The sequence below is a fragment of the Schistocerca cancellata genome, chromosome 6 (genome assembly GCF_023864275.1).
Source record: "Schistocerca cancellata isolate TAMUIC-IGC-003103 chromosome 6, iqSchCanc2.1, whole genome shotgun sequence".
NCBI lineage: Eukaryota > Metazoa > Arthropoda > Insecta > Orthoptera > Acrididae > Schistocerca > Schistocerca cancellata.
The window spans coordinates 417,638,808-417,653,935 of NC_064631.1; the positions used below are offsets into that span (position 1 = coordinate 417,638,808).

The 15,128-nt window shown below is 40.5% G+C and overlaps 1 protein-coding gene across 1 annotated transcript in view; it reads right to left on the bottom strand.

Moving 5' to 3' along the window:
• Positions 1 to 2,428: 2,428 nt before the first annotated feature.
• The window catches only part of LOC126191228 (small nuclear ribonucleoprotein-associated protein B), a 35,487-nt gene continuing 22,787 nt past the window's right edge, over positions 2,429 to 15,128 (bottom strand). The window contains exons 3-5 of the mRNA XM_049932033.1: positions 12,066 to 12,338; positions 8,951 to 9,130; positions 2,429 to 2,669 (exon numbers count right to left, since the gene is read on the bottom strand). Coding sequence (XP_049787990.1) covers positions 2,560 to 2,669; positions 8,951 to 9,130; positions 12,066 to 12,338 — 563 coding nt within the window. The 3' untranslated portion in view covers positions 2,429 to 2,559. The remainder of the gene's footprint in view (positions 2,670 to 8,950; positions 9,131 to 12,065; positions 12,339 to 15,128) is intronic.

The following is a 15,128-nucleotide window of genomic DNA, read 5'->3' on the forward strand; positions in this document are numbered from 1 at the left end:
ACTGGGCAACCTGAAACGTGCAAACAGCCCAGTTTCTGTTGCCTTCACTTAACACTTTGTAGTGACTGAGTGACCACACAATAAGTGCAATGGAATAAATAGTGAGAGTGCTTTAATAAAATAAACACCATGGACATAATTTCACATTAAGTTGAAACAAGGTTATTTAGCATTACAGCATGAAATCATATTGAAATTGTCAATCCGCAAGAAATTTTGGTTTGTATTTGACACCGAAGAGAAGAGCGAAAGATATATTGGCTTGTTTTGTGAGTAAAAAAGTGTACTACTAAATTGTACACAAAACTAGCACTTCCAATTTCTTGAAACATATGTTTGAGGATGGACAAAGTGGTGTAATTACTTTTTAAAATACAAAGAGTGATGTAAAAGTTTCTCAAGTTTCGAAGTAGCCATGACATAAAACCCATTAATCTTTTCAACAAACACAACTTAGCTTTCGAAGCTGCGTATGGAAACCGATTTCTCGGGACGGCACAGTTCCTTATTGACTTAGAGCAAGTACAGTACAGTACAGTACAGTACAGTACAGTACAGTACAGTGATTGTCAAGCAACTGTCACCTCATCCAACCACTATTTTCAGAAATTACAAGTAAACTGCCCATTATCTGTGTCAAGCTGTTTCTAATGAGGCGAGGAATATTTTCAGAGATGTAGGAGGGCACTCACACTATGGAGTGATTATTAACGTAAAGTGAAGTACATATGAATAACTGCACAGTATATTAACAGTGAAGGAGGCTATGTTGAGAGCAAGATTACATGAATCTGTCCACGAAAATATTAAACATCCACTGATAATTTTAAGAGTCGTGCAATTTATTCTGCACTTCACAAAATATTTTGCTTATTGCTGCCAGAGATCCAAATATTGTAGCAGCACTTCAATGCAACACTCATGGTCATTGCACCAGGCTCAACACTGTGCTGGATAGTACGACTTGAGCTGATATCAATAATGAGAAGTGATGTACTGTGATCAGTAAATTTTTTTCAAGGTGTCAATGGTAAAAGATCTGGTTGTCTGAACCCCTCTGCAGAAGTCCCTGGTAGAAGTGAACACACGACGGGACACCAAATTCGACATATTTGAGTCAATTAACTAACAGTGGTTCGAAGTACTGGCAATTTTGTCCGAGAAAAAGACGGAAGAACAGTGTACCTTTTGAGACAGGACACGAATTTCTTCGGACGTTGCGTTTCTTAGATGCCACCGCACCTTGCCAAAATGGCGCCCACTAAATCATTTTATGGACGAGATGGAGCTTGTTTTCACTAGGAAACTTCCCTCATCTTGTGAAATGTGCCAGGAGTTTGGCTGCAGGACCTGACAGAAGTGGGTGGGTTTATGGTACAAGTGTCGCACCTGGATCATCCACAGGAGAAAGATTTTTGAAATAAAAGATCAGGAGCAGGTTTGGCATAAGCACGAATCTGGATATTGAATGTTTCACAACATACTACGAAGGATTTGAGGATACATCTTATCTTGGGGCACAATATGAGCCAGTAAAGATGTCTTTCAAAGCCTACATTATTTGCACGAACAGTGAAATATTACAGCATAATATCCCATGAATGATGAGGTCATTTGAGAATTTGGGTTGAGGAGGAATGGAGAGAGACATTGGCCACATTATTTTCTACGCAGTCATCCCTGAATTAGCCTTAAGCAATCCAAATAAACTACAGAAACCCGTGGTGGATGGTTGGACAGGGATCAGAACCTCTTAATCAATTGTGCTCTGCACCATCTAGCTCAGAATGGTGATACGGGGGCCACTAATAGACAGATGGTTCAAGGTGAAAGCAAGTTTTCTTATGTGCCTGGATGAAATGACATGGGACTATGTTTCTGTATTATGTAATCACGGTATTGCTGCCTCTAAAGGTCTTTGGTAAATTTATCCACACAATTGGAAAGCTCCTGCTTCCCACAGCAAATTAAGCATCCATGCACACGTAAGGTCTTATCATATTGATTACTGGATTATTTTCATGCAAACAGATATGATGATAAATGAAAACAGAAAATTAAATTCAGGAGTAAATTCATCAATTCTAAATCTACCACTACTAACCCCTGCACACGAGCTATCCTGCCCCGATGGTGAGCAGAACAAACATTTCATAAATCTATTATGTTAGACACAACATTTCAGTTCTTCAAATTTCTTTAAGCTGGTTTGAAACTTGCAAGCCACGTTTGTGTATCTGCAGCTGTGATTATGGGAGAGTGGCTACAGCAGGCGCAGGAACATTTCAATCAGCAATTTTTTTTACAGTGTAGCACTCAAAACTTTTATTGCAGGTACAATTCTTTTCATTTTCATACAACTTTTAGTATGAGATCATTGACCACATATTGTCAATATTTGTCCATCTATTAATACAACTGACACAAATTATCTTATTAAACTGCTTTATTTGCAAAAGTTACCGAGTATGAAGAATAAAAGACTGGCATGTATCAAGTTACAAATGTGAATGCGCTCACAAATCACAGTTTGTCTCAATCCTCTTTAAATAATGGTCCTCAATAAGGTGGCCTTGGAGGACCTCCACGCATCATTCCTGGAGGTGGTCCTCTCATACCTGGAGGGCCCATTGGCCCACCTCTTCCCATCGCCATTCCAGGAGGCATTCCTACGAGAAAGAAAATTGAAGTGGAAGATAAATATCCCCTCAGCAGCCTAATATAAAAATTTCTCTGAAAATACATTCACATTTACTCATGCATTTTATTTATATGCAAGTCACATCAGACAAGAAATGCTCATGGCATGACAAACCAGGCCATTCTAGCTATGCCTTTATACTGGACAGCCTTCATACGACCATTATGGCACGTTTCTGAAAATGAGTTTTAAACATATTTAAGAAAGAAAATACAGCGGAAATAAAGTAAGACAAATTACCCCTACATACAATCTAACAACTGTCTGTACATTTTGTCTCTCTTCCACATTTTCAAGAAAAATGTCTTTTGAAGCCACATATAATTTTTCCATAATGTTCATGTATTCATTGTTAATAGCATTTTGCACTTACCGTACAAAATTTTCACCACTGTCTACATATTTCATCCCACAATCAAATGTTGTATGCTTACCCAATGAGAAAGGGCTGACTTATTGAAGCACAGTGCTGAACAAATGTTACCTCCAACAGTCCAAATGTAGAGAAAGTAGTGTAGTTTCTGTGAGCTGGGGCGGGCTTTGGAATGATCTCTCTCTCTCTCTCTCTCTCTCTCTCTCTCTCACACACACACACGCACGCACGCACGCACGCACGCACGAACGCACACACACACACACACACAGTTTTCTATGTGGAAAGTTTCACAATATTTTCATCATTAGGGTGATTGTATGCAGTCTACAAAGCTTGATTGCTAGTTTTCCAGGCAATATATCGATATGAAGGGCTAGAATCTAAACTGGCTATGGGGAAAAAAAATAGAGAAAGAAAGAGTCCTGAATTTCAAATCTGCTGGTAGCCATGACTATCTTTTTATTCAACGAAACTGGTCATAAATGCCTTAAAAGCAGCTCTAAAACTGGACTTTCTTAAAAAAACTGCCTGTATCACAACTAGCTATGACCCACATTTATTATTGGAGTTACAGAATAGTTACAGATTTTTCTTTCTTTTTGACTGCCCTTAAAGTCTTAACTGCAACATTTCAATATCTGAAATAACACACAAACATATTAATCAGGTTTTTACACCAACATTCAGTCAAGCACCTTCTCCAACGAACGTTTGTTTTTCAGTAACTATACTAACTTTGAAATTATGTTTCCTTCAAATTTTTCAAAGATGCCACTACATCTGAATCTGTACTTAATGTTACGTCTGTTTGCATGGCCATCTTCCACAGCAACTGTTAAAATCTGTCACTATAGGCTATCTGCCTTGAGCTGACTGCTATTTTATTAAAATGAATTACATCAGATGCATTTCGCTTTTATTTACAAAGCATCTTCCGTGGTTATTGGTGTTTGTTTACATACTCTGCACCTTCCCTCCTTGCTAGCAGTGGCTGGTGTTGAAAGGCTTTATTTCAAATTTGCACTTGGCACTTTTGGCCATTCTACATTATTTCCTGCACTGCATTACTTGCACTTCACTTTCTTAAACTCTGTGTTAGGCTACATTTAAGAAAGTGAATGTGTAAATAATGCAGTGCAAGGAAATACTGCAGAATGGCAAAAACTGCCAAGTACAATGTGAAATGAAGCCTTTCGATGCCACCGGCTGCTACCAAGGAGGCAAGGAGCACAATATGTAAAGAAACACTAATAACCACAGAGAATGCTTTATAAATAAAAGGGAAACACGTCTGGTATAATACTCTGTAATTAAATTACAGTCAGCTCCAGATGGATAACCTATAGTAACAGATGTACCAAATGTTTATGCTACCGACACCAAAGAACCCAAATTTATTCAATAATACTGAGCATGTTGTTTTCAATAAAGAAACATGAGTTAACATATCTATTGCTCTTTCATAGAGTACCACCCCCCCCCCCCCCCCCCCAATGAACCATGAATCTTGCCATTCGTGGGGAGGCTTGCGTGCCTCAGCGATACAGATAGCCGTACCGTAGGTGCAACCACAACGAAGGGGTATCTGTTGAGAGGCCAGACAACACGTGTGGTTCCTGAAGAGGGGCAGTAGCCTTTTCAGTAGTTGCAGGGGCAACAGTCTGGATGATTGACTGATCTGGCCTTGTAACACAAACCAAAACGGCCATGCTGTGCTGGTACTGCGAACAGTTGAAAGCAAGGGGAAAATACAGCCGTAATTTTTCCCGAGGGCATGCAGCTTTACTGTATGGTTAATGATGATGACGTCCTCTTGGGTGAAATATTCCGGAGGTAAAATAGTCCCCCATTCAGATCTCCGGGCGGGGACTACTCAAGAGGACGTTGTTATCAGGAGAAACAAAACTGGCATTCTACGGATCGGAGTGTGGAATGTCAGATCCCTTAATCGGGCAGGTAGGTTAGAAAATTTAAAAAGGGAAATGGATATGTTAAAGTTAGATATAGTGGGAACAAGACTTCTGGTCAGGTGAATACAGGGTTATAAATACAAAATCAAATAGGGGTAATGCAGGAGTAGGTTTAATAATAAATAAAAAAATAGGAATGCGGGTAAGCTACGACAAACAGCATAGTGAACACATTATTGTGGCCAAGATACACACGAAGCCCACGCCTACTACAGTAGTACAAGTTTATATGCCAACTAGCTCTGCAGATGACGAAGAAATTGATGAAATGTATGATGAGATAAAAGAAATTATTCAGGTAGTGAAGGGGGATGAAAATTTAATAGTCATGGGTGACTGGAATTCGAGAGTAGGAAAAGGGAGAGAAGGAAACGTAGTATGTGAATATGGATTGGGGATAAGAAATGAAAGGAAGCCGCCTGGTAGAATTTTGCACAGAGCACAACTTAATCATTGCTGATACTTGGTTCAAGAATCATAAAAGAAGGTTGTATACATGGAAGAAGCCTGGAGATACTGGCAGATTTCAGATGGATTATATAATGGTAAGACAGAGATTTAGGAACCAGATTTTAAATTGTAAGACATTTCCAGGGGCAGATGCGGACTCTGACCACAATCTATTGGTTACGCACTGTAGATAAAAACTGAAGAAACTGCAAAAAGGTGGGAATTTAAGGAGATGGGACCTGGATAAACTGAAAGAACCAGAGGTTGTACAGAGTTTCAGGGAGAGCATAAGGGAACAATTGACAGGAATGGGGGAAAGAAATACAGTAGAAGAAGAATGGATAGCTTTGAGGGATGAAGTAGTGAAGGCAGCAGAGGATCAAGTAGGTAAAAAGACGAGGGCTAGTAGAAATCCTTGGGTAACAGAAGAAATATTGAAATTAACTGATGAAAGGAGAAAATACAAAAATGCAGCCAGTGAAGCAGGCAAAAAAGAATACAAACGTCTCAAAAATGAGATCGACAGGAAGTGCAAAATGGCAAAGCAGGGATGGTTAGAGGATAAATGTAAGGATGTAGAGGCTTATCTCACTAGGGGTAAGATAGATACAGCCTACAGGAAAATTAAAGAGACCTTTGGAGAAAAGAGAACCACTTGCATGAATATCAAAAGCTCAGATGGAAGGAGTATATAGAGGGTCTATACAAGGTCGATGTACTCGAGGACAATAATATGGAAATGGAAGAGGATGTAGATGAAGATGAAATGGGAGATATGATACTGTGTGAAGAGTTTGACAGAGCACTGAAAGACCTGAGTCGAAACAAGGCCCCGAGTGTAGACAACATTCCATTAGAACTACTGACGGCCTTGGGAGAGCCAGTCCTGACAAAACTATACCATCTGGTGAGCAAGATGTACGAGACAGGCGAAATACCCTCAGACTTCAAGAAGAATATAATAATTCCAATCCCAAAGAAAGCAGGTGTTGACAGATGTGAAAATTACCGAACTATCAGTTTAATAAGTCACGGCTGCAAAATACTAACGCAAATTCTTTACAGACGAATGGAAAAACTAGTAGAAACTGACCTTGGGGAAGATCGGCTTGGATTCCATAGAAATATTGGAACACTTGAGGCAATACTGACCCTACGGCTTATCTTAGAAGCTAGATTAAGGAAAGGCAAACCTACGTTTCTAGCATTTGCAGACTTAGAGAAAGCTTTTGACAATGTTGACTGGAATACTCTTTTTCAAATTCTGAACATGGCAGGGGCAAAATATAGGGAGCGAAAGGCTGTTTACAATTTGTATAGAAACCAAATGGCAGTTATAAGAGTTGAGGGGCATGAAAGGGAAGCAGAGGTTGGGAAGGGAGTGAGACAGGGTTGTAGCCTCTCCCCAATGTTATTCAATCTGTATATTGAGCAAGCAGTGAAGGAAACAAAAGAAAAATTCGGAGTAGGTATTAAAATCCATGGAGAAGAAATAAAAACGTTGAGGTTCGTCGATGACATTGTAGTTCTGTCAGAGACGGCAAAGGACTTGGAAGAGCAGTTGAATGGAATGGATAGTGTCTTGAAAGGAGGATATAAGATGAACATCAACAAAAGCAAAACGAGGATAATGGAATGTAGTCAAATTAAGTCGGATGATGTTGAGGGTATTAGATTAGGAAATGAGACACTTAAAGTAGTAAAGGAGTTTTGCTATTTGGGGAGCAAAATAACTGATGATGGTCGAAGTAGAGAGGATATAAAATGTAGACTGGCAATGGGAAGGAAAGCGTTTCTGAAGAAGAGAAATTTGTTAACATTGAGTATAGATTTAAGTGTCAGGAAGTCGTTTCTGAAAGTATTTGTGTGGAGTGTAGCCATGTATGGAAGTGAAAGATGGATGATAAATAGTTTAGACAAGAAGAGCTTTCGAAATGTGGTGCTACAGAAGAATGCCGAAGATTAGGTGGGTAGATCACGTAACTAATGAGTAGGCGTTGAATAGGATTGGGGAGAAGAGAAGCTTGTGGCACAACTTGACTAGAAGAAGGGATCGGTTGGTAGGGCATGTTCTGAGGCATCAAGAGATCACCAATTTAGTATTGGAGGGCAGCGTGGAGGATAAAAATCATAGAGGGAGACCAAGAGATGAATACACCAAGCAGATTCAGAAGGATGTAGGTTGCAGTAGGTACTGGGAGATGATGAAGCTTGCACAGGATAGAGTAGCATGGAGAGCTGCATCAAACCAGTCTCAGGACTGAAGACCGCAACAACAACAACAACAACAACAACAACAGAGTACTTCTTACACTATTAGATCAAGAAGCAAACCCCATTATCCATTCGAGGATATATCCATCTGGAAGAAGCAAGTGTAAGATAGAACCTAGGACAATAGCGATAAAAAACCCACTGAACACCGATTATAAAGAAAGTGAAGGTACAGGGTACAAGCAGCAAGGAACTATCAGACAGAATGCAAGTTCTGATAATGCCATGTAGGTGAACTACCGGTTAAACTAATTTTGAAGAGATCATGGTGTGCAAATACAGTAGGAAAAAATGAGAAGATTTGGCAGGTGTTATGGCCAAATTAGGAAAAAAATGAAAGAAGGCTATATATCAAACACGAGGACAAATTAACAGCATAGAATCTGAACAGGAAAGGGAATAGCATGAAAAAATAATGCAGAAAAGGAGAACTAACAAAGAAACTACAAATTAAAAGAGCCAAGAATATGAGGGAAAGTTCCTATGCCTATGGTTGTGAGAACCGTGATAAGTAGAATAGACGTCTCTTCATTCTTTTTCTTAATGTGGGTAACACACACTTAAGGAACAGCTGATACTTTTCCAGTAACTATTCAATGTGATATATTGGTTATTCCCATTTTAAATATATCAATATACCTTGCACAAATGATACACCACATCACCTTACCACAGGGGTCTCCCCCTATTCCCTTCATGACACACACTCTACCAGTGGCTTAATTCACTGTCAATTACTGGCATATTTCTAAGACAAGTTTTAGACAGACAGAGCCCTCTGATATTATCAAGATTCTCAGGCTACAAGTGGTGTACCACAGCAAAATATTTATACACCACACCTTTTGGTATTACAGCTCTTAAGAAGACTTTAGATGGATGCACTATTGTGTAAGAGCAAGAAAGCTTTCTCATTGTTCTTTAGTCATTATTAACATAGGTGAGGCAGAATAACTAACACTGCAACCCCCCCCCCCTGCCCCGGGTAGACTGAGAATGCTGAAGCACAAACACCACCAACTAATACTTTCAGTAAGAGAGACAGGAGCTACTCATCTTCCACAAAATTCAGTTGTTTAACAAAGCATGATAAACTGAAGCTGTTTACTCACCAACTGCATTTTGAAAACCTAGTAGATTCCGTAAACAGCACGAATTTCACTGTGACAAAAATCTTACCCATCATTCCTGGTGGTGGTCCCATCATGCCAGGTGGTGGACCACCAACAGGCATTCTTGGTGGTCCAGGCTGCTGAGGTCTCATCTGAGGAGGTGCAGAAACAGCAGGAGCACCTCTGCCAGCAGGAGTCATGACCTGCTGAGATGGGCCTCCCACTCCCCGTACTGGTCCTTGTAAGCCTAAAAAAAGTGGTAACATTAACATTTCTACTTTGTTGCTCTAACAGGAGAATTCACAACAATGAAATTAACACCTGGAACTACTGTCCACAATGGTGCTTCTACTCATGTGCAAGGACCACAGAAATCTTTAGCAATGAAAGCACTAGTTTAATATTGTATGTTAATTGACCTTTGTGATAATACAAATAGTTCACATTCTATACCCAACTTAGATTACCGTATTTACTCGAATCTAAGCCGCACCTGAAAAATGAGACTCGAAATAAAGGGAAAAAAAAATTTCCCGAATCTAAGCCGCACCTGAAATTTGAGACTCTAAATTCTAGGGGAGAGAAAAGTTTTAGGCCGCATCTCCAAATCGAAACAAAGTTGGTCCATTGTAATATGAGACACGATTTAGGTCGAATGAATGACGATACTGCTACAGTAGTTTGGTTCGAGTCGTAAGCTTAGCAGTTAAGCTTTACTACGTAGCCATTGCTATGCGTCAGGCGCTCCGTCCGTATTTATACGGGTGCCCTTCCTTTTTCACGTGCTTCGTCTGGTTTGAATCGATTGCTTATTTTGCTTTGAACTGACAAGTGCCGTTTTCTTTGTTATAGGTGTTTGCGTCACTCTTAAGCTGAAAATGCATTACTGCACTGTGTCATGCATTGTTTGTCGCATTCTGATAGTGCGTGTTTACGGCCTGTCGCGGCTCATGGCATGGCTTGCTTTTGTGCGCGCTACCGCCGCGTACAATTAAAAAAAAGTGAGGAATCGTCTCATTAGCGAAACAATGGCAAGAGACTGCTATTTGTTGTTACTTACACTGCTGCTTTTTTGATAATGATCAACAAGAATCAAATAATAGACTGCGTATGATAGAACATGTTCTGAACGAGAGTTAGGCGAAAATTTTTCTCCGTTTGAAAATCTTTGCGGCCGCTTCTTTATTACATCAAATTCTGCACAGAAATTAGAGTCATCTTAGATTTAAAAATCTAGTCACTTGCCGTGCTTCATTTCTGACTGTATCGCTGTTAGGCATAAGAATAATACAAATATAAACATGACACGATACATATATTCTTCCGCGTTTGCTGTTGTCTCACTCTAGTTTCGTAGTTTATTAGGCAGACAGGATTTAAATGAGAGAGCAGCAAACACGAAAGAATACATGGCAAAATGTTTATGTCCGTATTATTCTTATGGTGAAGAGAATACTGTATGTGATTCAAATTTCATCAGGTTCCTATTAGCAACCATCTCTTCTCACAGATAGGAAAAAATTCAGAACGTAGAGTTGGCCATATTGACAAACAGCCCAAACAGTCTTGCCAGTCAGATTTTCGTAGTACACAGAAATTGTGCTACATTCGAAGATGAACAATACGGAATTTGTATTTACTTCGTTGGATAATGTATGAAAATGCAGTGGTCGAAACTCGCGGCGGAGAAAAAAAAACTCGTCTTCCACTTTTTTTTTTTTAATTTATTTACTGATGCAGAGGTTTTGGCGCCAGTATTTATCTTTGTGCCTACAGAGCATGCGTGCGTAGCGCTACATATATTCGACGGCAGAAGTTAGTTGTGGCGGCACGTACGAACATTTTTCATAACTTCCGCTTGCTTTGCACTCGATTCTAAGCCGCAGGCGGTTTTTTGGATTACGAAAACCGGAAAAAAGTGCGGCTTAGATTCGAGTAAATACGGTAGTCATGCAGGGAAAGAGTGCGCTAATGCCTCTTGCTACAGGGAATAGACGTGCTTTGTCCAATGCTGTGTATTAAGTTTTAGATTCCTCGTGGGTTGGCAAACAACGTTGAAGCAAGAAACAGAATTTTCCTTTTTGTGCACTGTTAGTGGTAGTGAACACTGCTGCTTTGCTTTGAGACATTCTGTTTTGTAATGCAGGTAGTGTACGTGATTCATTTCAGGATTAAAAACAGAAACCTTCAGATTCTGATGGTGTTAGGAAAAGGCAAGTACGAGGATAAATGATTACAGTCATGAAGAAATTAAAGAATTCAGTCACACAAACTTGGAGAAGACTGTAATTCTAAGTTAAAGTTTTTTGACAAACTGACGGCTGAAAAAAAAAATCAAATATTATAAGAAAATTTAATAATATGGAAGACTGGAATCAACTATCACTGCATTTGACAGGCCTCATTAGAATACTGCTAGTTCATAGAAGGCAATCAAGGAAGAATGAAGATGAAGCACAGTTTCAAGAGCATTATTTCAACTAGAGTGGAAGATGATAAACAACGGTTCATAAATTTCTGAAATTCGGCAAGTACCCCTGTACATAATGGAAGTGTTAAGCATGAAAAATTACCAAGAAGTGATACATGCTCAACCAGGACAACATACTGTTCCGTCAGTTGATGGTTGCTGAATGAAGGGATAGTGTGGTGCAAACCACTACAGACACCAATTATTTACTATTGGCTACTATTATAAAAGCACGTGAGATTCAATTCCACCCAATTTACACTGATCAAGGAGCCAAAGGATGGTATACTGGAAGTCAGAATTGGCTGCATAAATAGATTACATGCAAAACAAATGGCTGAAGATGTTTCACTTCTCATTTCACACAGAACTTATTTTCATAACTTATGGTTCCAATTTTCCACACGCTAAACAAATGAAACTGTGGTCTTAGGAACTAAATTCACAATATGTGATATTTAATTTATTAATTGTGTTATATTTAATTTTCTTTGATACGGTAAATCAAACTGGAAAAAATTACCAATTTTGTATGGCTTGGTGAATTATTCATGTATTACAACTCAAAGCTACATGTTCCTTTTCAATGAATAGTAACACAAACTGCCCATCTTTCAATTACTCCACAGCATGACAAGCTTTAATTTGTAGTGGCATGAGATCAGTGTTCACTAAAAACGTGAAAATGATGTTCACCAAAGTATAATCTTACCTGCAGGAACACCTGTGGCACCGGCAGGTACACCTCTACCAGCTGCTCTACCAACTCCAGGACCCGGTGCAGCTCCTGGAATAGGCACCCTGGGCAGTCCTTCCTCTGGTGGAGGAGGCCCTTCCACCGTTATCGACACTATATTCTCACCTCTTAATAGAACAAAGCCTAATACACGTTTTTCTTCCCGTTCACCTTGCTTTGTGTTCTTTGGTTTCACCTTACGAAACTCTTCACAATCTCCAAGTATGAGGTTCATATGTTTGTCAAAAGCTGCAAGGAAGAACAACACTTTATCTTCCCCAGAAACAAAAAGAAAACAGGTGATATTTAATAAGGCTACAAGTAAAAAGACCTTTCCAGCTCTTAGTGGGAGAGAAAAACAACAACAACATTACATGAACAGTTTCTAGGAATACAAGCCAATCTGGATAACATGAGTTGAGGCAAGAAAGAAGCTATGGATGTCTCAAACAGGGACAAAGACAGCTTGAAGTTAACTCCCTAAGGTAACTCCCTTATACAATCTATGGGATGATCGTTGCAGCTGCCCAATGATGAGAAAACAGGTGATGAATTTTGAGTAAAACAACCTGCAACCATTCGACATTCTCTGTAGCTACGTCAAGTTGTTGAAAGTCTGCCTCAAATTTCGAAATTAATTGACTGACTGAATTCCCCGACATCAGCTGTATTAGATACACAGAAAAAATACTGACACACAAGAATGTGCTCCTGCTGACCACTAGCTGTCATCTCCAATACTTCGGCTATGAGTCCATGTTGACCAGAATGACCTGAAATTCCGCAAGTATAGATACTCAACATTAATAGAATCAAACAATGGAAAATGCAGAATGGAATGTAACAATATAATGAAAAGGAAAGTTGGTACTCACCATATAGTGGAGATGATGAGTTGCCGATAGGCACCACAAAAAGACTCACACAATTAAAGCTTTTGGCCATTAAGGCCTTTGTCAACACACACACACACACACACACACACACACACACACACCAGCAGCAGCGAAAGTCATCAACATACAACGCTGGGGTAACCCAGAATCCCAACAGAAGTAACAAGCCCGTTGATGGCTAAGAGGAAGAGCAAGACAACACAGACCCCTGTGGGATACTGTTCTCCTGGATTCAAGGGGTACTGAGTGAAGTTCCAACTCTAACGTGGAAGAGCCAGTGGGATAAAAATCTGAAAGGGGCTGCAAAAGCCCCAGTCATGGAAGGCAACTAACAATGACAGCGCCAAGCTGTGTCGTAAGCCGTATGTAGATCAAAGAACACTATGACAAGATGCCGGCAGTTAGTAAAAGCCTGTTGGGTTGCTGTTTCCAATCTGAGGAAATGGTCACTTGTAGAGCATCCTTCCCAGAAGCCACACTGATATAGGGGTAAAAGGCCCCGAGATTCAAGCACCCAACATAATCAGAAGCTGACCATTCTCTCAAGTAGTTTACAAAGTATGTTCATCAGGCTAATCAGGTGGTAGCTGTCGAGAGATGTAGGATTCTTCCTGGGCTTAAGGATGGGGATAACTATGCTGTCTCGTCACTGCATGGGGAAGGCACCTGTGAGCCAAATGCAGATAAAGACCCTGAGGAGATGTTCCCTCTGGTTAATGTCTAAGTGTTGGATCTTGTGGTTGTGGATGGAATCTGGGCCTGGGGGCCATGTCATGTGAAGAGGTAAGAACCTGCAAGAATTCCCATTCAGTGAAGGGTTCATTATAGGATTTGGCTTGGTGGGGATTGAAACAGAGGGGTTTTTTTAAATCCGCGTTTCTAACAGAGACATGTAGCAGTATAGGAAGAGAACCTCTATGCTATCAAAAAGTGTGTCACAAAGTGTTCAGCGAGGACCAATGGATCAGTGTATACAGAGCATCCTGTAAGACGAGACCCTGGACAGTTGATTGTCGCTGGCAGCCCAGTAGGCTACGATGCATGGATGACACTTCCGATGAAGAGACACACATCCCCAGGGAGGAAACACAGTGCTCTTATTTTTTTTTACTCTGCTTAATAGGGTAGCGAGCCTTAGCAAGGAGATGCTTAAAAGCGATAAGGTTGGCCTCTGAAGGGTGAATAAGTCACTGCAGTACTCATCGGCAGTCCTGGATAGTGACTGCTACGTCCTTGGTTCACCATGATACTGAATGATGAAGAGGGGGACCTGTGGATACGAGGATAGCAGTACCAGTGGCATGAAGAACAACGGCAGGGCCATCTTGCATGAATTCAATCCCAGAGAGGTGTTGAAGTGCACAGCAAACATATATAAAGGCCAACTGGCTCTGCAAAGTGCCCAATGTGGGGGACTGTTGTCAGCAGGAAAACAGTAGAATCACAGAGAAGCAGTCACTGTCACCAAAATAATCATGTGTTGAACAATCTAGGGAAGCCACAAGAGCAGGGGAGAAGATTATGAGATCGATTGCAGAAAAGGTGAGAGTGGCACTGAAGTGGGCAGGGGAACCATCGTTGAGGAAACTAAAATCGAAGTCTGTAGTAAGTTGGTCAATTAGAAGACCTCTAACGATCGAAGCGGCGCTCCCCCACAGGGGGTGGTGTGTATTGAAGTCCCCGAGGAGCTGGTAAGGTGGCAGGAGTATTAGAGTATTACGGTAGGCAGATCGACATAAGGAAGTGGCCTACCGGGAAGGAGTCAGACATTTCGAATGATGATTGCCGAGATTGTTCTCATTCATACCACTATTGTTTCCAGGTTGGTATGAAGGGAGATCCAGTACCTGTAGTGCATTTAAAATTAGTTGTGACTTTTGATGTTTGGATCACCAGAGGAGACATGATGTCGTTGCACAGGTAATACCAATTGCAAGTCAGATTTCCCTACCACACCGCCCAGTTCGGTTGGTAAAGCACCCCTGCTGCCATGCTGTGGATAAACAGTACCATGTGATGGCTCGCTTTACAGGCATGGAGGTCCATTGGCTCTTGTTGTAAAGTGATATTTTCTGGCGTTGAATGGTTCTGCAGTCATCGGGTATCGTGAACAAGTGTTTCGTGTTGGTGCAGCATTAATAAT